The 19,997-nt window shown below is 61.7% G+C and overlaps 3 protein-coding genes across 3 annotated transcripts; all 3 read left to right on the top strand.

Annotated features, from left to right (window-relative positions):
• Positions 1–2,803: 2,803 nt before the first annotated feature.
• LOC148050671 (uncharacterized) lies at positions 2,804–6,823 on the top strand. The gene is made up of 4 exons (XM_087741114.1): positions 2,804–2,874; positions 3,808–3,995; positions 4,655–4,895; positions 6,751–6,823. Exons 2-4 carry the CDS (start codon positions 3,828–3,830, stop codon positions 6,759–6,761), a joined length of 420 nt encoding a protein of 139 aa, XP_087597240.1. The 5' UTR covers positions 2,804–2,874; positions 3,808–3,827; the 3' UTR covers positions 6,762–6,823.
• A 2,728-nt stretch (positions 6,824–9,551) lies between these two features.
• LOC148050670 (uncharacterized) lies at positions 9,552–13,121 on the top strand. Its single transcript, XM_087741111.1, has 12 exons — positions 9,552–9,653; positions 9,734–9,784; positions 9,876–9,953; positions 10,254–10,310; positions 10,971–11,107; positions 11,194–11,287; positions 11,411–11,467; positions 11,807–11,866; positions 11,978–12,033; positions 12,275–12,344; positions 12,529–12,575; positions 12,920–13,121. Exons 1-12 carry the CDS (start codon positions 9,552–9,554, stop codon positions 13,119–13,121), a joined length of 1,011 nt encoding a protein of 336 aa, XP_087597237.1.
• Positions 13,122–15,330: 2,209 nt separating this feature from the next.
• LOC148050669 (uncharacterized) lies at positions 15,331–18,895 on the top strand. Its single transcript, XM_087741110.1, has 12 exons — positions 15,331–15,432; positions 15,513–15,563; positions 15,655–15,732; positions 16,033–16,089; positions 16,750–16,886; positions 16,973–17,066; positions 17,189–17,245; positions 17,585–17,644; positions 17,756–17,811; positions 18,048–18,117; positions 18,303–18,349; positions 18,694–18,895. The coding sequence occupies exons 1-12, from the start codon at positions 15,331–15,333 to the stop codon at positions 18,893–18,895; spliced, it is 1,011 nt and encodes a 336-aa protein (XP_087597236.1).
• The last annotated feature ends 1,102 nt before the right edge of the window (positions 18,896–19,997 follow it).

The following is a 19,997-nucleotide window of genomic DNA, read 5'->3' as shown; positions in this document are numbered from 1 at the left end:
GAATGATGAAAGAAGAGAAGGAAGATCAGGAGGAGGGGGAGGAGAAAGAAGAAAAGAATGAGGAGGAGGAGGAGGAATAAGAGGAGGAATTGAACAAGGAGCAAGAAGAACAGAAGGAGGAAGGGGAAGAACAGGAGAAAGATGAGGAGAAGGAGGAAGAAGAGGAAATGGAAGATGAGGAGGAAGAAGAGCAGGAGGAGGAAGAAGAGGAGGAAGAGGAAGAAGAGGAAGAGGAGAAGGAAGAAGGAGGAGGAAAGAACAGGAAGTCATACAAGAAAAGGAGGAGGAGGGCGAGAAGGAACAACAGGAGGAAAGACAGGAGAAAGAGGAAGAAGAGGAAGAAGAAGAACAGGAGGAAGAACAGGAGGAGGAGGAACAGGAGGAGCAAGAGAAGGAACATGACAAGAAGGAGAAGTAGGAGGAGGAGGAGGAAGAACAGGAGAAGGAAGAACAGGGGGCAGAGGACGAAGAATCAGAGGAGGAGCAGGAGGAAAAAGAACAGGAGGAAGAGGAGGAAGAAAAAGGGGAAGGAGGAGGAGGAGGAAACGCCTCCAAATTTACTCTAGATTGCCAGCATATCAAAATTAAGGAATGGAGCACCTGGCCCATCCGTTTATCCATGGGGATTCACAAAATCCAAGCCTACTGGTGAAGCCATTACAGGAGTTTTTCCAGGTCACCGAGATTGGAACTTTCGGGAACCGAGGGGACAGCTCTGCACGACAAAGGCTGTCAGGGGACACTCCAGAAAGAGAAGATCAGTGCAAGAAGATCCCCGTCACCTAATGACAAAGAAATAATTCTAGCTCCATGTAATGAGTACCAAACCCAAAATACACAGAACAGCATCCATCATCAAAACTGTTTCAGTGGTAGCTTTAACTGCTGCGGAGCTGCAGGCAGACAAACTTACTGTCACTGTCACAGGACCCCAAAAGAATTAATAATTAGCAAACATAACTCTACCCGTAGCCCGTATCTAGCCAGCCTTTAAAGGTAGAATAGCTCAGCCAACAGCTCTGGAGGTATAGACCAGCCTAGAATAATATCCTGCGTCTACCTACTCAGTGATCTGTCTAGACACTCAAACCATAATTACCCTTGAAAGAGGATGGAACCTGGGGGAAAGGGGGAGAAAGAAAGACATTGGTGGAAAAAAGGAAAAGAGTAGGCATGCAATTATAAAAAGAAGGAGCCAAGTTATCCCAAAGACCAGCTCAGCCCAACTTGCCTTTGCTGGTGAAAAGCTGTGCAGCTTGGAGGGAAAAAGCTGACTTTGGTGCTGGGCTGCACACAAATGTCTGGGTTCAGCTGCGAAACAGCAGACAAACCCTGACAGGGCTCCTTGCCACTGTCCCCTTACCTGTGTGCGTGCTGGGACTGCCTCACTTCCCTGAAGTCCTCCCAGGGACGTGGCCTCTGTCCAGTCTCCACACACCACGAGGACTCTATCAGTCTGGGTGGGCTTCCTCTCCTTCTAGACTGAGCCCAACTTCTCAGTAGGAGGACTACGCTGCTGCCCCATTGCTTGCCTGTTTTAGAATATGGAAAAGAAATTATAATTGTCAAACAGGAACTCTACGCACAGCCTGTATCTATCCAGCCTACAGCTCCAAAGGTATAGACCAGCCTATACTTATATCCTGTATCTACCTGCTCTATGATCCGTGCAGAAAGTCAAGTCAAAATTACCTTTAATAGAGCATGGATCTGGGGGAAAAGGGCAGAAAGAAAAGGTGAAAAAAAGGAGAAGTGTAGGCACGCAATTAAAAAAGAAAGGAGCTGAGTTTTCCCAAAGGCCAGCTCAGGCCACCTTGCTTTCACTGTCAGAAAGCTGTGCAGCTTGGAGGGGAAATAGCTGACTTTGGTGCTGAGATGCACACAGATGTCTGAGTTCAGCTGTGAAACAGCAGACAAACCCTGACAGGGCTCCTTTTCACTGTCCTTCTACCTGTGTGCGTGCTGGGACCTCCTCGCTTCCCTGAAGTCCTCCCAGACTAACAGGGACATGCCATCTCTCCAGTCCACGCACCACGAGGACAAACAGGGTTGACCACGAAGGGGGCAGCAAACAACTGCATCTGCAGAAGCAAAGGGGCAGCCGCACCTCGGCTTCGGAGATGCCCAAAGGCGCCCTGAGCCCCAGGAGCCCCTGCCGCCTGGACACTTGCATGGCCCTGAAGCCCTGCGGGGCCTGCCAGCGCTGGGGAGCCCCGGGGACAGAAGCCAAGGACAGTGGTCAGCCCCCGTGGGGAGAGGGACGGGGCTCCGTCCTTCCTTCTGGCCGCAGGAGGATGCCCTGGGCCCCGCCAGCACAGGACGTCTCTCCTCCTCACCGCCCGGGGGAAGGCGAGGCCTGAGGGAGGCCCTGGGCGCTGGGCTCAGCACGGGCGCTGGGAGCGGGGGCAGAGCCCCGTCTCCTGCCAGCTGCCGGCCTGGCCGAGGCCAGCGGCTCCCGTCACGCAGCTCCTCCTGCCCAGGGCTGGGGCTGGAGCACAGACAGACCCGCAGTTTGGGGAAGACTTGCCGATCCTGAGCAAATCCAGGGCAGCTCCTCAGTGTCCCGGCGGGCTGAGGAGCCTCTGTGCTGCAGGGGGCAGCGGGTGCAGGGCGGCTCTGGGAGGAGAGGCCCGGGCTGCCTGAGCCTGCCTGGCAACAGCCGCGCCATTGGCCACGGCTGAGCCAATCAGCGGCGCCGGAGGCGGCCTGTCAGTCAGAGCCGGGCTGGGGCGGGGCCGGAGGGGGCCGAGGCCGAGGGGCCTGAGGAGAAAGGGGGGAGAGGCGGGGTGGGGGCAGCCGGGGCCCGGGGGAGCAGGGCCAGGGCCAGGGGAGCTGCAGGAGCAGGAGCAGGAGCAGGAGCAGGAGCAGGAGCAGGTATCTGGCAGTGCGGATGGGCCTGGAGGGAGGGACCTGGAGGTCTCACTGCCCATGGGCCCCGCCATGGCCCAGTCCCCAGCCCTGGGCCCGAGTGCTCAGCCCAGGGACAGCCCCAGCAGCAGGGTCAGAGCGGTTCCTGCTGCTGCCCCGAGGGTCGCCAGCCCCAGCCCTGACAGCTGGGGGTGGGTGTTTGATGTCGGCAGGCCAGGGGAAGGTAGAGTGGCCTCCTCTCTGCAGGCGGCTCCAGGCTTTGGAGCAGGCATGCTGTGGTGGGGAGAGGCCAGGGGCCTTTGCTGTCCCCAGGCCTTCACATGGGTCTGGTGCTCATGGACGGCCCCGTCTCTGCTGACAGCCTCTGAGAAATGGGGATTGCCAGACATGGAGGTGTTTCTCCCTGCTGGTGGGAGCACACAGCAGGGCTTTGTTGCCAGAGCAGCCAGTGGGGAGCGCTGCTGGTTGGATGCAGCTCCCCTGGCAGATGCTTGTGCCCCTCTCTCGGCCCCAGGCTCTGATACCTGCCTTTTCCCAAACCCAAGCTGTGCTGCCGGCTTTTGGGAAATGGGGGTACCGAGGGCGGATGGTTTTACCACAGCCGGGAAGTTGCTGTCAACCTGTCAGGGATTTCTTTCTTCCTGGTTCTTGCAGTAACAGGTTTGTTTTGGGGTTTTTTAAAATGTTATTTCCAAGGAAACGTGACCAAGGAAAGTGCAGCATTTAGCTCTGGTTGCTCTCTATGTGGATTGTGTCTGTCCTCATCCAGGCACACAGCAGCTTTCAGAGGAGGAATGGGACTATTCCAGGGTGAAGTGAGCAGTGGGGATCCCGAGCCTGTTTTGTTTAAGGCGGTCAGGTGAAAATGTGCAGTTAGAGCTCTCTGCGTTGCTGACCCTTTTGCTTGGTGCTCTCAGGGTGTTTTCTAACCTTTTCCAGTGCTCATCAGCAGAGAGCGGATGGCCCTGGGGGAAGGGCAGCACCCCCTGCTTTGTGCACCCCAGGATCTTGTCGCGCTGCAGAAGCTGCTGCGCCAGCAGAAGTGGCCGATGGTCGACTTCTTCAAGGAGGCTGGTGTGGGCACAAGGAAGATCCCGGGTACAGACTTCCTTCAAGTCATCAAAGGGGTACGTAGGGGTCAGAACGGGAGTGAACTGCTGCCACTGCCGTATGTCCTTGTGTTCAGACCCAGGGTGGTTCCAGTGGAGGCAATGGTGGTGGTTCAGCAAGGGGCACTTTGTCTTGTCTTACCCTCATTGGACGCCTCCCACAGTCAGGAAAGCTGGAGGGGAAAGGGAGGGCAAGGATGCGAGAAGTGGGATGTCATCTAGAGCAGGTTGTGGTACCCGTTGCCTCATGGTCTCCAAAGAGAGTCGCTGCTTAATTCTGTGGCTGCCCGGATCCTGCTGCAGACACTGAACTGGCATCACATTTCCCAGTGTCGATACTCGACCTTTCCCCCACCAGTCTCGTATCTATGTTCCCATTGCGCTGCCTTCCAGCACATATCTGTGCAGCACGGCTCACCCTGGGCCTCACTTCCCACAGGGCACAGCGGTACGGAGCTGTGAGGAGCACGCTCAGGTCTACGAGGGTTCAGCAGTGCAGTGTTACCCGATAGTCTAGTCCAAGCCAAAATAAGCCTTCTCAAAACCCAGGGGGCTGGGAGGTTTGGCATGTTAACAGTCGAGAGGTCTGCAGAAGACAGCGAACGCCCAGTAAAGCCCCATAAAATTGTTAATGCTTAAACCTCACCAGGTTTTCTTTGTGCTGTGCTTCCCTGCAGAACACCAGCACATCTCATCCCACCTACCTCTGGGGCAAGCCTCGATGTTTTTCTGATCACGCTGCCATTTTCTGTACTGGTTACCAGACCAAAGTTCCCATGAGAGACAAGGATCAGGAGGACGTGGTCATCTTGTTGATTTCCTTGAAACAGGGGAATTTTGCAAGGAGTGGAGATGGGGCTGAAGGTGAAAACCAGTGCCTGGAGATGAGGAAAGGACAATGCAGCGAGAGCAGAAGAGGTGAGAGGAGCCCAGTGTGCTGGGAGAGCATCTCTGCATCCTCACTGATGGGAGATGCCAGCGTGGTTCCAGAATCTGGTTCCCTGAGACCATATAGCGGCCTACAGCAGCGTGGCCGGGAGGAGACTGCTGGGGATGAGCTTGAGAAGGCAGGGGATGTGCAATACTGCAGTCGGCACAATGGCAGGAGGGAGGTTATTCAGTTGTTTGGGTTGGGCTCAACATCTGAAGCCTGAGGTTTAACATCTTGTACTGGATTTTGGTAGTTAGCATTGATCATCCAGCTGATCAAAACCAGACCGTTTCCAGCTGTTGGCAGCAGCTGGAAAACAGAAGTTCAGGAGACCTTGCTTTTTAAAACCTGGCCCAGAGCAGGCGGCTTGTCATGGTACCTGTGTTGTCTTTCACTGCAGTTTTCCTGTCCTTGAGAGAAGAGGCATGTGGCTGCTTGTTTGTCGTAGAATCATAGAATGCTTTGGGATGGAAGGGGCCTTTAAAGGTCATCTAGTCCATCCCCCTGCAATGGCAGGGACATCTACAACTCAATCAGGTTGCTCAGAGCCCCATCCAGCCTGGCCTTGAGTGTTTCCAAGGATGGGGCAGCTACCACCTCTCTGGGCAACCCGTTCCAGTGTTTCACTATCCTCATCTTTCTTGTAGGCCCCCTTGAAGTATTGAAAGGCTGCAAGAAGATCTCCCTGCAGCCTTCTCTTCTCCAGGCTGAACAACCCCACCTCTCTCAGCCTTTCCTTATAGCAGAGGTGTTCCAGCCCTCTGATCATTTTTGGGGCCTCCTCTGGACCGCTCCAACAGGTCCATGTCCTTCTTGTACTGAGGACCCCAGAGCTGGATGCAGTGCTCCAGGTGGGGTCTCACCAGAGCAGAGTAGAGGAGCAGAATCCCCTCCCTCCCCCTTCTGGCCACGCTTCTTTTGATGCAGCCGAGGAGATGGTTGGCTTTCTGGGCTGTGAGAGCACATTGCCAGCTCATGTCCAGCTTTTGGTCTATCAGTACCCCCAAGTCCTTCTCGGCAGGGCTGCACTCAATCCCTTCATCCCCCAGCCTGTTTTGCAGATTAAACATACCTTGTAAGCATGGAAGAGAACTGGGCATGGGCAAGCAAACGCTTCAGGCAACTGCAAAGTAGAGCTGGGGGCAGTCTGTAATATTTCTGTCAGGATCAAAAGCGAAAGGATGTTTCCATTCCAAGAGCCGAGTCTGTTGGCAGCTCCAGTCTCCCAAATTCCAAACCCCGTGTGTTAAACAGTGATCAGCCCTGAGGTTTCTTTCTGCTACTCTCTAACACAGGTTCTCTGGGCTTTTTCTTTGGTTGGCTTTTAATCTCTGGTAGGTGTCCGAGCTCCGTTCATCAGACCACTTGCAAACCTGCCACTCTCCCACCTTCTGCTGGGGGCGAAGGCAAAGGCATGAAGCCTCGTGCTCGTACCAAGCCCAAAGCAAAGTTAATGCCCTGAGAAGTTCCCCCAGTCAGCCCTGAGCCAGAGTGCAGGTATCTAAGCTGCGATGAGATGGAAGAGCCTGGAAAGCAATTCATTGGCAGGAGGCGATGGAAGAAGGCACAGTGCACGTGGCACCTGGGATGAAGCGATACGCTGGGTTTCGTGTCTGGCTCAGTACTGTACTTGCACTTTGACTAAGCCCCAGTTCAGAGCAGAAATTGTTGTTACTCATCGTGGGTGCCAGAGCGCTGCATCTCCTCTCCCCTCCCCGGTGCATGGATTTAATCTTTTGCGTATATGCAGGGCCTTGATAATGCTCCTGTGTGGGCACCGTGTATGTGAAGGGCAGGTGTTCTGCACATTTGTGACTGATCTTTCTTGTTTCTTTTAAACAGGGAAATCTTGATATGTACTCCCCAGGAACTGAAGAAATGCAAAGAAGTGATGAAGAAAGAGGTGCCAGTCAAGGAGGGAGTGTAGGTTAGTTCTGGTTTTCAATTTTCTGGACTGTGTTCTAGCCAAAAGCCTTGTCTTAAACAACTGAAATGAGCTGAACTACTGGCTACTTTAAATCCCTACACAATTCTGTATAGCTGCAAACTTTGCCAGCCATAGTCCTGGAGTCTGGGCCTGTACTGTAGTGAGGTCAAAGCAGGTAGTAAAAAAAAAAAAAAAAAAAAGTGTGCTTTTCTAAAATGCCGACCAGATTGGAAACAAGAGATGGCTGTGAGCAGGTGGGAATACACAGCCATGGGCAGTGTCAGTCAGAATGAGGAACAGTGACGTGGGTACAGCCGTAGCGTGACAGTTTTCGCGGCCTTGAGCAGCACAGCAAGGATTGTCAGGCAGCAAGGCCGGCTGCAGGGGTGTGTGAGCAGCTCCTCCCGAGCATGGAGATGGGCATGGGAGGAGACAGCGCTGTTGCTGTTGGTGTGTAGCAGGTGAGAGTGGTGGAAGCTGCTCTCAGGACATGTAATTAGGAGCTGTCGTTGTGGTACTCGGTGGGAAATAACATGAGGGAGGAGGCTAAGTCATGAAAGGCCACATTAACTGTCTGTGTGAAGTGAGGGAAAGAATCATAGAATCATAGAATCGTTAAGGTTGGAAAAGTCCCTTAAGATCATCGAGTCCAACCGTTAACCCAGCACTGCCAAGTCCACCCCTAAACCATGTCCGCAAGCACCACATCTACCCATCTTTTAAATACCTCCAGGGATGGGGACTCAACCCCTGCCCTGGGCAGCCTGTGCCAGTGTCTGACAGCCCTTTCAGTGAAGACGTTTTTCCTAATATCCAACCTAAACTTCCCCTGGTGCAGCTTGAGGCTGTTTCCTCTCGTCCTGTCACTTGTTACTTGGGAGAAGAGACCTGAAGAGAACTTGAGGGTGTTAAGGAGACTGTCAGTTGTGATTAAGGCAGTGAGTGAGATGATCCTTGTAGGAGCTTTCTGAGTGGGTGAGAATGGGGCAAGACTGCACGTAAGGACAGAAGAGGCTGTGGCAGCTGTTGAGCTGATCAGATCTCAAATAAGAGATGATGATTTGGGCAATATCTGGCGAAGTCAGTGTCTTGTACATGATGCGGAGACTGCGTAAGGCCTGAGTGCTGGCGAGGAGAGGAGTGTGAAAGGAGTGTTGGAGTGGCAGGGAATGGGGATGGAAGTGCTCACAGAGTCATTTCTCAGTTTTCCATGGGCTGTCCGTAGAGCCCGTGTAGCTCGTCTTGCATTCCAAAAGAAGTGCCACCCTTTGGTGAAAAGAGAGGGAAAAAATAAAAAAGGTAACGAGGGGAAAGGCCCTGTCAGATGGAGGCCGGAGCGACCCGGCCTGCCACCTCCTGAATGCGGCGCTGCTGCATGCAGCCCCTCGAAGGGCCAGAGAGCTGGAGCACGTGGGTCACTGCCTGCCTGCCGCGTGCCCCCACCCCTTCCCTCCTGCTGTCCCCGCCACGGGCCAGCAGCTGCGGCTCGGAGCAAGAGAGAGAGACCATTCCTCTGGGGAGCCTGCAAGCACGGCGTCTGCCCAGGCTGGAGCAGGGGGCTAGGCTTTATTTTTCCCCTTCCGGGGCTGTAGTTCTCCCCCCGGGGCTGGATGCTGGATCCAAACGGGGGCTGGATGCTTGAGCCCTGTGCTGGACTCCATGCGGTCTGGCCACCTGTGCACACGCGCGCAGCCGTGGTGCACGCGCGTGGCTGTGAGTGCCTGCCTGTGCCTGCTGGGAGTACACGTGCAGCCTGGCTCCTGCTTGGACTTGGGGTGGGGAGCTGCTGCTGGAGCTGGACAGCTGTGGGACAGGCGTACCCCGCGGAGAGATGCTGACACGCGGTGCCCCAGGTCGCTCCCGCCCATGCGCTAAGAGTGGACGCTGAGAGTGCTGCCCTGTTTCCCCCTGGCCATGGCTGGGCCCCACGGCCAGCTTGGCGCCAGCCCCAGGGAGGTGATTGCCACGTCACAGTGGGCAGTGGTGGCCCTGTAACCGTGACGTCACTCGGGGCTTGTGACAACACGGTCACCGCCGTGGGTACAAAGGGGGCTGCTCCCAGAGGCAGGGCAGCACCTGGAGGAGAACCTCAGTGGTGCTGGGCAGGAGTCTGGAGAGTACGCGCCAACGACCTGTGCTGTGTCCGCCGTGCAGAGGGGCCCCGCGGGCACCTGGCAAAGCAGGGCAGGGGAAGCTCCTTCTCTCCTCAGCGGTCCCTGGCGCCCCCCACCGTATCCTGCCACGTGCTCAGCACCCAGCTGGCGCGGGCCAAGCGCGGCACGGAACTAGTGCGTGTGAGCGCACAGGACCGCTGGGGAGGGGGAGGGGGCGCAGGCACGTGAGTACAGACGGCGGACGGTGCCCTACGCTGGAGGGAGGCTCCCGTGCCAGCCCTGACTGTGCACGTGCGTGGCCTTCCTTTGCGTGAGAGAGCGCGGGTGCGCCTGCGTTTGCGGAGCACAAGGCGGTGCGTGGCTGTGCCCGCGGGCGTACGGCTGGACCTGTGCCAGCACCCGCGGTGCCGGGCACAGCTGCAGGTGAGCGGGGTTGTGCGCCTGGGCACAGTCGTGCGGGGGTGCGTTCCCCTGAGCCCACCCGCGTGTCCCTGTGCGCTTGTGTGTCAGGGTAGGGCAGCGTCCCCGCCAGTGTCCGTGCCGGATAGTGCCTGCGGCCGTGCCCCTCACGCCCTGCCGGCTCCCGACGCGCAGGTGCAGCCATGCAGGCAGAAGTGGGGAAGCAAGAGCTCCGCATGCTCCGGGAGCGCCTGACGCAGTGTTCTGCTGCGTCACAGAGGCACAAGGAGGTGCTGTGGCGTCTGGTAGGTGTGGAGCGTTCCCCTTGTCCCCGGGGGCTGGGGCTGCGAGACCTGAGCCCCTGAGCCCTCTTTTCCCCACACAGGGCAAGAAGCAGCAGGAGCTGCAGGAAACCGTGGAGCGGCTCTCCATGGAGGTCAGCGTGCCCTCCTCTGCCCACCTCCCCCAGCTGCAGCCCCTGGGGCTGTGGCAGGGGCTCAGTGCCTGTGTCCGGCTCCTCTTCCCAGAAGGGTGCTGTGGCGCGGCGCTTGCAAAGCAATGGCCAGGAGCTCCAGCAGCTGGAGCGGCTGGTGGCCCGGACGAAGGTGAGTTCACAGAATCACAGAGTGCTTGAGGTTGGGCGGGAGATCGTCTTGTCTTGTGCAATGCCCCTGCTCAAGCAGGGTCACTTAGAGCCAGTTGCTCCAGATGTGGACCCGTGCGCAGCGTTGGGCCTGGGGGTCCCTCTGTCTGCCCCTGGTGCCTGCAGGGCTGGGAAGGAGAGGGGATGCGAGGGCAACGGCAGTGCCCGAGGGGAGCTGGGAGGGGATAATGCCGAGGGGAATGCACTCGTGGCGGTGTCCCGCTGCCCTGATGGCTGCTTTTCTTCCCCTCCTCTCCCACAGGAGCACGCTCAGGTGGCAAGCAGGGAGGCAGCCGTGAGCCTGGAAGAGACGCAGAAGGTACAGGGGAAAAGGAGGCCCGTCCTGAAAGGGTCAGGGAGGGGGGTGCCAGCGGTGGGTCCGTGCACCCCAGCAGCCACGGGCAGTGGTGTGGCTGGGCAGGAGATTTCCTCCAGGATACGGTGTCCGTGATGGAGGGACTGGGCCTGTGCAGATCCGCCAGGCTCTTGGCTGTGGCTGTGCTGCAGAGGGGAGCCTGCTGTGGGTCTGCAGGCACAGCAATATGGCTTTGGGGAAGGCAGAGGGATGAGTGACCCTCCTGGAGACATTCCTGTTCCCTCTTCTCTCCCAGGCAGGCCTCTCCCAGGGAGAGGCAGAGGGAGGCACAGCAGTGTGGGAGCTGATGAAGGTCTGTGACCTGCATCCAGAAATCCCTCGAGGGGGTGGCCAGAGCTGCTGGGCAATGGTGCTAGCCCCAGGTCACCCGGGCGCCTGCTGCCCTGGCCCTGGCCTGACCTCCGGGGCCCTGGGGACTGACTGGGGATGCCCTTTCCCGCCATGGTTCCCTGCAATGTGTGGGGAGGACGCGTGCGCTGCTGGGGCTGGTGGGGGACCAAAAGGAAGGGGGTCCTGGGGGCAAGGGCGCTGCGACCTCACGGGGCAGGGTGGCGACACTGGAGGCGTCGCAGCGGCCCTAGAACAGGGCAGCCCCACGACCAGGAGTGGTCCTGCGGGCGCCCGGCACAGCAGGGATGGGGAAGCTCCTTCTCTCCTCAGCGGTCCCTGGTGCCCCCCACCACCTCCTGCCACGGGCTCAGCACCCAGCTGGCGCAGGCCAAGCCCGGCACAGGGCGAGGGTGCTGGGTGTGCAGATGGCTGATGGGCGCTGGGACGTAGGAAGCTGGGGCAGAGCCATGTGCGAGGGCGGGGATGTCTGTGACAGGGAATCTGATGGTTCCCCATGCCTGCAGGCAGCAGAGGCTCCAGGGACTGATGGCGGAGCCGGCAGAGATTCTGGGCAGGGCTCCACACAACGGGCAAGGAGCATGGAGCTACTGCAGCGTATGGTAGGTGTGGAGTGGCTCCTGGTCCGTGGGGGCTGGGGCTGCAAACCCTGGGGCTGCAGACCCTGAGCCCCTGCTCTCCTTTCCCGCATGCAGGAGGAGAACCAACAACGCCTGCACGATGCCATAGAGGCGTTCAACATTAAGGTTGGTGTCCTCTCCTGCCCATGTCCCAGAGCTGCAGCGGCTGGGGCTGAGAGGCTCGAAGGGACCTCTGGAGGTCATCTTGGCTTGCCCAACCCCCCTGCTCAAGGAGGGTCACCTAGCGCCGGTTGCCCAGCGTCCGCGGGCAGAAGCGGGACTGGGGAGGACATTTTCCCCAGGATCGGGGGGCGTCTGTCACTTCCCTCTGCCCGGCCTTGTCAGTCGCCCAGTCTCCCCGTGCCCTGGGGCAGTGGGGTAGCGAGTGGGCATGGCCCTGGGGCTGGAGAGGGGTGAGGGTGCCCAGGTCCCAGCCCAGCCGCCCGCACGATAACGCCCGTTGTTTTGCAGGGGCAAGAGCACTGTGCCCAGATGGTGGCCTGGCTGCGGAAGGATGAGGAGGAGAATGAGGTAGTGCCGAAAGGGCTGGGGGAAAACGGGTGGGTGCCCCCGGGCCCTGGGGTGGGGGGGTTGGAGGAGGCTGGCAGCGGGCTCAGGGACTCGCACCCTTCCCTCTCCCAGGTGCTGCGTCAGGAAATGAAGAAACTCAAAGAGGCACTGGAGGAGGAAGAGGCCTGGTGAGTTGGGCCCCTCGCCCCACGCGGGTGTCCGGGGGCGGGGGGGGGGTGTGTGTCTCTGCAGCACTCGGAGCGCTGGGGCTGCCAGTGCTGGTGCTAGGCAATGGGGTGGGGGGAATGTGCAGCACGCGGTGTGACAGGGGAGCCCAAGCCCTGCCTGGGGTGCTGTATGTGCGCAAGGGGCCTGCCCGCGTGGCCACGGAGGTCTCTAACTCCTCCAACCGAGCCCTGTTGCCTGCAGCCAGCTGCAGAGGAAGAAGGAGGCAGAGGCGCCGGGGACTGCGCTGCCGGAGGTGGTGGAAGCAAAGCTGGTAAGGGGGAGAGCCTGTGCCAGCCCCTGCCCCGGCCAGCGTGGGTCTCCCTGGGGAGGGGGTCCGTGGAGGTCACAGCCACGCGTGGGCTGTACTCCTGCGCAAGGCGGAGGCCGGGGGCACCGTGCAACTCCAGCTGTCCCGACTGCGCAGCAGTGCTTGACAAGCGTCCATCTCTCTGCAGGAGAGGGAGATGCTGGCGAGAAGACGCGGCTTCATTTATTGGCTGGAGTGAGTGTCCCCACTGGGGCCCCTGGGGCCTGCTCCCGGGCAGCGGGTGGCATGGGCCAGACACCTGCTCCCGCCGGCGGGGCTCACAAGTCCAGGCTGCTGGGGAGCTGCTGGCCGGCTGTGGGCTTGGCAGCTGGGAAGTGCTCAGCGGCGGTTTTCCCTGGGCCGGGGTGCTTTCCCGGGCTTGTGGAGTCTCATGTCCCATCCTGCCCGAGGGAGCAATGAGAAGCGGCTGGGGAGGCAGCCCGTGGGGGCTCCCAGGATGGCCCCCTCCATCCCAGAGGCAAGATGGGCTTGGGATGCATCCAGCCTGCCCTGCCTCCCATCCCTCTTCTGCCCCACAGGACACTCGGCCTGCTCTTCATCGGCCTGCAGCTGGCCGTCGGCTTCGCTCTGGCTGCTGCGGTGCTCTACGCCTCCTGGTACGACCCCGAGCTCTTCTACCGCCTGCTGGTGTGTGTGCTGCCTGAGGAGACCTACACCACCCTGGCATGCAGCCTGTGGAAGATCCTCCCCGTGCGCAGTGAGGGGCTGCTGCCCTTCTGACAGCCCGCCCCCCCAATAAAGCCTTTTCTACCTCCAACTCCATGGGCTCAGGCGTGTTTGCTGGGGCACAGGGGGAGAGAGGGTCTTGCCCCGTGTGCTGGTCCCCGCAGCTCCTCGAGGCCAGGCCCAGCCTCCTCTGCTAGGCACTGGGTGCCACCACCCTGCCTGCCACAAGCCAGGTCCTTGTGTGCCAGCCGCACCTGCCCTCCCTCCCGCCGTCCCCAAAGTATTTATGCTGCTGTACGCTCAGGGGGAACCACCCTCTTCTCAGGCCACCCTAGTTTTTTACACCACCTTTTGGCAACCATTTAGCCATGCGCAGGCCAACCACCGTAAGCGTCTGAGGCTACTTGGGTTCCAGCAGCCGGGGACACATTTACACGGCGGCCGGCAAACGTTTTCACCCACAGCCCCCTAGACCCCCCAAGCCCCCTCCCTTCCTCCCCACAGCCCCCCACAACCCCGCGGCTGCCCACCTGCCCTTGTGCCCCATGGCCCCTATGGACCCACACCCCCCATGCCACAGCCCCCCAGCCTCTGCCCTTCTCCCTCCCCACTGTCCCCACCACCCTGCTCTCCTCTCCTCCAAATGCTCCCATCCCTCTTGGCCCCACAGCCGCGGGGGCCCCTGTCCCCATCACCTGTCGCACCCCATCCCATGGGACCCATTCTAGCAGTCTCGGAGCCGCTGGCTCTGTCCCCAAGGCCCGTGTCCCGGCTGACCCCACAGCCACCGGCCGGCACAGCCCCGGCTGCTCCCTGCCACCTTCTCCAGCCACTCACAGGTTTGGCTGACGAGGGGAACGGCCCTGTCAGATGGAGGCCGGAGCGACCCGGCCTTGCCACCTCCTGAATGCGGCGCTGCTGCATGCAGCCCCTCGAAGGGCCAGAGAGCTGGAGCACGTGGGTCACTGCCTGCCTGCCGCGTGCCCCCACCCCTTCCCTCCTGCTGTCCCCGCCACGGGCCAGCAGCTGCGGCTCGGAGCAAGAGAGAGAGACCATTCCTCTGGGGAGCCTGCAAGCACGGCGTCTGCCCAGGCTGGAGCAGGGGGCTAGGCTTTATTCTTCCCCTTCCGGGGCTGTAGTTCTCCCCCCGGGGCTGGATGCTGGATCCAAACGGGGGCTGGATGCTTGAGCCCTGTGCTGGACTCCATGCGGTCTGGCCACCTGTGCACACGCGCGCAGCCGTGGTGCACGCGCGTGGCTGTGAGTGCCTGCCTGTGCCTGCTGGGAGTACACGTGCAGCCTGGCTCCTGCTTGGACTTGGGGTGGGGAGCTGCTGCTGGAGCTGGACAGCTGTGGGACAGGCGTACCCCGCGGAGAGATGCTGACACGCGGTGCCCCAGGTCGCTCCCGCCCATGCGCTAAGAGTGGACGCTGAGAGTGCTGCCCTGTTTCCCCCTGGCCATGGCTGGGCCCCACGGCCAGCTTGGCGCCAGCCCCAGGGAGGTGATTGCCACGTCACAGTGGGCAGTGGTGGCCCTGTAACCGTGACGTCACTCGGGGCTTGTGACAACACGGTCACCGCCGTGGGTACAAAGGGGGCTGCTCCCAGAGGCAGGGCAGCACCTGGAGGAGAACCTCAGTGGTGCTGGGCAGGAGTCTGGAGAGTACGCGCCAACGACCTGTGCTGTGTCCGCCGTGCAGAGGGGCCCCGCGGGCACCTGGCAAAGCAGGGCAGGGGAAGCTCCTTCTCTCCTCAGCGGTCCCTGGCGCCCCCCACCGTATCCTGCCACGTGCTCAGCACCCAGCTGGCGCGGGCCAAGCGCGGCACGGAACTAGTGCGTGTGAGCGCACAGGACCGCTGGGGAGGGGGAGGGGGCGCAGGCGCGTGAGTGCAGACGGCGGACGGTGCCCTACGCTGGAGGGAGGCTCCCGTGCCAGCCCTGACTGTGCACGTGCGTGGCCTTCCTTTGCGTGAGAGAGCGCGGGTGCGCCTGCGTTTGCGGAGCACAAGGCGGTGCGTGGCTGTGCCCGCGGGCGTACGGCTGGACCTGTGCCAGCACCCGCGGTGCCGGGCACAGCTGCAGGTGAGCGGGGTTGTGCGCCTGGGCACAGTCGTGCGGGGGTGCGTTCCCCTGAGCCCACCCGCGTGTCCCTGTGCGCTTGTGTGTCAGGGTAGGGCAGCGTCCCCGCCAGTGTCCGTGCCGGATAGTGCCTGCGGCCGTGCCCCTCACGCCCTGCCGGCTCCCGACGCGCAGGTGCAGCCATGCAGGCAGAAGTGGGGAAGCAAGAGCTCCGCATGCTCCGGGAGCGCCTGACGCAGTGTTCTGCTGCGTCACAGAGGCACAAGGAGGTGCTGTGGCGTCTGGTAGGTGTGGAGCGTTCCCCTTGTCCCCGGGGGCTGGGGCTGCGAGACCTGAGCCCCTGAGCCCTCTTTTCCCCACACAGGGCAAGAAGCAGCAGGAGCTGCAGGAAACCGTGGAGCGGCTCTCCATGGAGGTCAGCGTGCCCTCCTCTGCCCACCTCCCCCAGCTGCAGCCCCTGGGGCTGTGGCAGGGGCTCAGTGCCTGTGTCCGGCTCCTCTTCCCAGAAGGGTGCTGTGGCGCGGCGCTTGCAAAGCAATGGCCAGGAGCTCCAGCAGCTGGAGCGGCTGGTGGCCCGGACGAAGGTGAGTTCACAGAATCACAGAGTGCTTGAGGTTGGGCGGGAGATCGTCTTGTCTTGTGCAATGCCCCTGCTCAAGCAGGGTCACTTAGAGCCAGTTGCTCCAGATGTGGACCCGTGCGCAGCGTTGGGCCTGGGGGTCCCTCTGTCTGCCCCTGGTGCCTGCAGGGCTGGGAAGGAGAGGGGATGCGAGGGCAACGGCAGTGCCCGAGGGGAGCTGGGAGGGGATAATGCCGAGGGGAATGCACTCGTGGCGGTGTCCCGCTGCCCTGATGGCTGCTTTTCTTCCCCTCCTCTCCCACAGGAGCACGCTCAGGTGGCAAGCAGGGAGGCAGCCGTGAGCCTGGAAGAGACGCAGAAGGTACAGGGGAAAAGGAGGCCCGTCCTGAAAGGGTCAGGGAGGGGGGTGCCAGCGGTGGGTCCGTGCACCCCAGCAGCCACGGGCAGTGGTGTGGCTGGGCAGGAGATTTCCTCCAGGATACGGTGTCCGTGATGGAGGGACTGGGCCTGTGCAGATCCGCCAGGCTCTTGGCTGTGGCTGTGCTGCAGAGGGGAGCCTGCTGTGGGTCTGCAGGCACAGCAGTATGGCTTTGGGGAAGGCAGAGGGATGAGTGACCCTCCTGGAGACATTCCTGTTCCCTCTTCTCTCCCAGGCAGGCCTCTCCCAGGGAAAGGCAGAGGGAGGCACAGCAGTGTGGGAGCTGATGAAGGTCTGTGACCTGCATCCAGAAATCCCTCGAGGGGTGGCCAGAGCTGCTGGGCAATGGTGCTAGCCCCAGGTCACCCGGGTGCCTGCTGCCCTGGCCCTGGCCTCACCTCCGGGGCCCTGGGGACTGACTGGGGATGCCCTTTCCCGCCATGGTTCCCTGCAATGTGTGGGGAGGACGCGTGCGCTGCTGGGGCTGGTGGGGGACCAAAAGGAAGGGGGGTCCTGGGGGCAAGGGCGCTGCGACCTCACGGGGCAGGGTGGCGACACTGGAGGCGTCGCAGCGGCCCTAGAACAGGGCAGCCCCATGACCAGGAGTGGTCCTGCGGGCGCCCGGCACAGCAGGGATGGGGAAGCTCCTTCTCTCCTCAGCGGTCCCTGGTGCCCCCCACCACCTCCTGCCACGGGCTCAGCACCCAGCTGGCGCAGGCCAAGCCCGGCACAGGGCGAGGGTGCTGGGTGTGCAGATGGCTGATGGGCGCTGGGACGTAGGAAGCTGGGGCAGAGCCATGTGCGAGGGCGGGGATGTCTGTGACAGGGAATCTGATGGTTCCCCATGCCTGCAGGCAGCAGAGGCTCCAGGGACTGATGGCGGAGCCGGCAGAGATTCTGGGCAGGGCTCCACACAACGGGCAAGGAGCATGGAGCTACTGCAGCGTATGGTAGGTGTGGAGTGGCTCCTGGTCCGTGGGGGCTGGGGCTGCAAACCCTGGGGCTGCAGACCCTGAGCCCCTGCTCTCCTTCCCGCATGCAGGAGGAGAACCAACAACGCCTGCACGATGCCATAGAGGCGTTCAACATTAAGGTTGGTGTCCTCTCCTGCTCATGTCCCAGAGCTGCAGCGGCTGGGGCTGAGAGGCTCGAAGGGACCTCTGGAGGTCATCTTGGCTTGCCCAACCCCCCTGCTCAAGGAGGGTCACCTAGCGCCGGTTGCCCAGCGTCCGCGGGCAGAAGCGGGACTGGGGAGGACATGTTCCCCAGGATCGGGGGGCGTCTGTCACTTCCCTCTGCCCGGCCTTGTCAGTCGCCCAGTCTCCCCGTGCCCTGGGGCAGTGGGGTAGCGAGTGGGCATGGCCCTGGGGCTGGAGAGGGGTGAGGGTGCCCAGGTCCCAGCCCAGCCGCCCGCACGATAACGCCCGTTGTTTTGCAGGGGCAAGAGCACTGTGCCCAGATGGTGGCCTGGCTGCGGAAGGATGAGGAGGAGAATGAGGTAGTGCCGAAAGGGCTGGGGGAAAACGGGTGGGTGCCCCCGGGCCCTGGGGTGGGGGGGTTGGAGGAGGCTGGCAGCGGGCTCAGGGACTCGCACCCTTCCCTCTCCCAGGTGCTGCGTCAGGAAATGAAGAAACTCGAAGAGGCACTGGAGGAGGAAGAGGCCTGGTGAGTTGGGCCCCTCGCCCCACGCGGGTGTCCGGGGGCGGGGGGGGGTGTCTCTGCAGCACCCGGAGCGCTGGGGCTGCCAGTGCTGGTGCTAGGCAATGGGGTGGGGGGAATGTGCAGCACGCGGTGTGACAGGGGAGCCCAAGCCCTGCCTGGGGTGCTGTATGTGCGCAAGGGGCCTGCCCGCGTGGCCACGGAGGTCTCTAACTCCTCCAACCGAGCCCTGTTGCCTGCAGCCAGCTGCAGAGGAAGAAGGAGGCAGAGGCGCCGGGGACTGCGCTGCCGGAGGTGGTGGAAGCACAGCTGGTAAGGGGGAGAGCCTGTGCCAGCCCCTGCCCCGGCCAGCGTGGGTCTCCCTGGGGAGGGGGGTCCGTGGAGGTCACAGCCACGCGTGGGCTGTACTCCTGCGCAAGGCGGAGGCCGGGGGCACCGTGCAACTCCAGCTGTCCCGACTGCGCAGCAGTGCTTGACAAGCGTCCATCTCTCTGCAGGAGAGGGAGATGCTGGCGAGAAGACGCGGCTTCATTTATTGGCTGGAGTGAGTGTCCCCACTGGGGCCCCTGGGGCCTGCTCCCGGGCAGCGGGTGGCATGGGCCAGACACCTGCTCCCGCCGGCGGGGCTCACAAGTCCAGGCTGCTGGGGAGCTGCTGGCCGGCTGTGGGCTTGGCAGCTGGGAAGTGCTCAGCGGCGGTTTTCCCTGGGCCGCGGTGCTTTCCCGGGCTTGTGGAGTCTCATGTCCCATCCTGCCCGAGGGAGCAATGAGAAGCGGCTGGGGAGGCAGCCCGTGGGGGCTCCCAGGATGGCCCCCTCCATCCCAGAGGCAAGATGGGCTTGGGATGCATCCAGCCTGCCCTGCCTCCCATCCCTCTTCTGCCCCACAGGACACTCGGCCTGCTCTTCATCGGCCTGCAGCTGGCCGTCGGCTTCGCTCTGGCTGCTGCGGTGCTCTACGCCTCCTGGTACGACCCCGAGCTCTTCTACCGCCTGCTGGTGTGTGTGCTGCCTGAGGAGACCTACACCACCCTGGCATGCAGCCTGTGGAAGATCCTCCCCGTGCGCAGTGAGGGGCTGCTGCCCTTCTGACAGCCCGCCCCCCCAATAAAGCCTTTTCTACCTCCAACTCCATGGGCTCAGGCGTGTTTGCTGGGGCACAGGGGGAGAGAGGGTCTTGCCCCGTGTTGCTGGTCCCCGCAGCTCCTCGAGGCCAGGCCCAGCCTCCTCTGCTAGGCACTGGGTGCCACCACCCTGCCTGCCACAAGCCAGGTCCTTGTGTGCCAGCCGCACCTGCCCTCCCTCCCGCCGTCCCCAAAGTATTTATGCTGCTGTACGCTCAGGGGGAACCACCCTCTTCTCAGGCCACCCTAGTTTTTTACACCACCTTTTGGCAACCATTTAGCCATGCGCAGGCCAACCACCGTAAGCGTCTGAGACTACTTGGGTTCCAGCAGCCGGGGACACATTTACACGGCGGCCGGCAAACGTTTTCACCCACAGCCCCCTAGAACCCCCAAGCCCCCTCCCTTCCTCCCCACAGCCCCCCACAACCCCGCGGCTGCCCACCTGCCCTTGTGCCCCATGGCCCCTATGGACCCACACCCCCCATGCCACAGCCCCCCAGCCTCTGCCCTTCTCCCTCCCCACTGTCCCCACCACCCTGCTCTCCTCTCCTCCAAATGCTCCCATCCCTCTTGGCCCCACAGCCGCGGGGGCCCCTGTCCCCATCACCTGTCGCACCCCATCCCATGGGACCCATTCTAGCAGTCTCGGAGCCGCTGGCTCTGTCCCCAAGGCCCGTGTCCCGGCTGACCCCACAGCCACCGGCCGGCACAGCCCCGGCTGCTCCCTGCCACCTTCTCCAGCCACTCACAGGTTTGGCTGACGAGGGGAAAGGCCCTGTCAGATGGAGGCTGGAGCGACCCGGCCTGCCACCTCCTGAATGTGGCGCTGCTGCATGCAGCCCCTCGAAGGGCCAGAGAGCTGGAGCACGTGGGTCACTGCCTGCCTGCCGCGTGCCCCCGCCCCTTCCCTCCTGCTGTCCCCCCCGCGGGCCAGCAGCTGCGGCTCGGAGCAAGAGAGAGAGACCATTCCTCTGGGGAGCCTGCAAGCACGGCGTCTGCCCAGGCTGGAGCAGGGGGCTAGGCTTTATTTTTCCCCTTCCGGGGCTGTAGTTCTCCCCCCGGGGCTG

The sequence above is a fragment of the Nipponia nippon genome, unplaced genomic scaffold (assembly GCF_047370975.1).
Source record: "Nipponia nippon isolate SJK-2023a ecotype South Korea unplaced genomic scaffold, ASM4737097v1 scaffold_75, whole genome shotgun sequence".
Classification (NCBI taxonomy): domain Eukaryota; kingdom Metazoa; phylum Chordata; class Aves; order Pelecaniformes; family Threskiornithidae; genus Nipponia; species Nipponia nippon.
The sequence above is the reverse complement of the archived record's forward strand: the minus strand, read 5'-3'. Positions and strand labels throughout refer to the sequence as shown.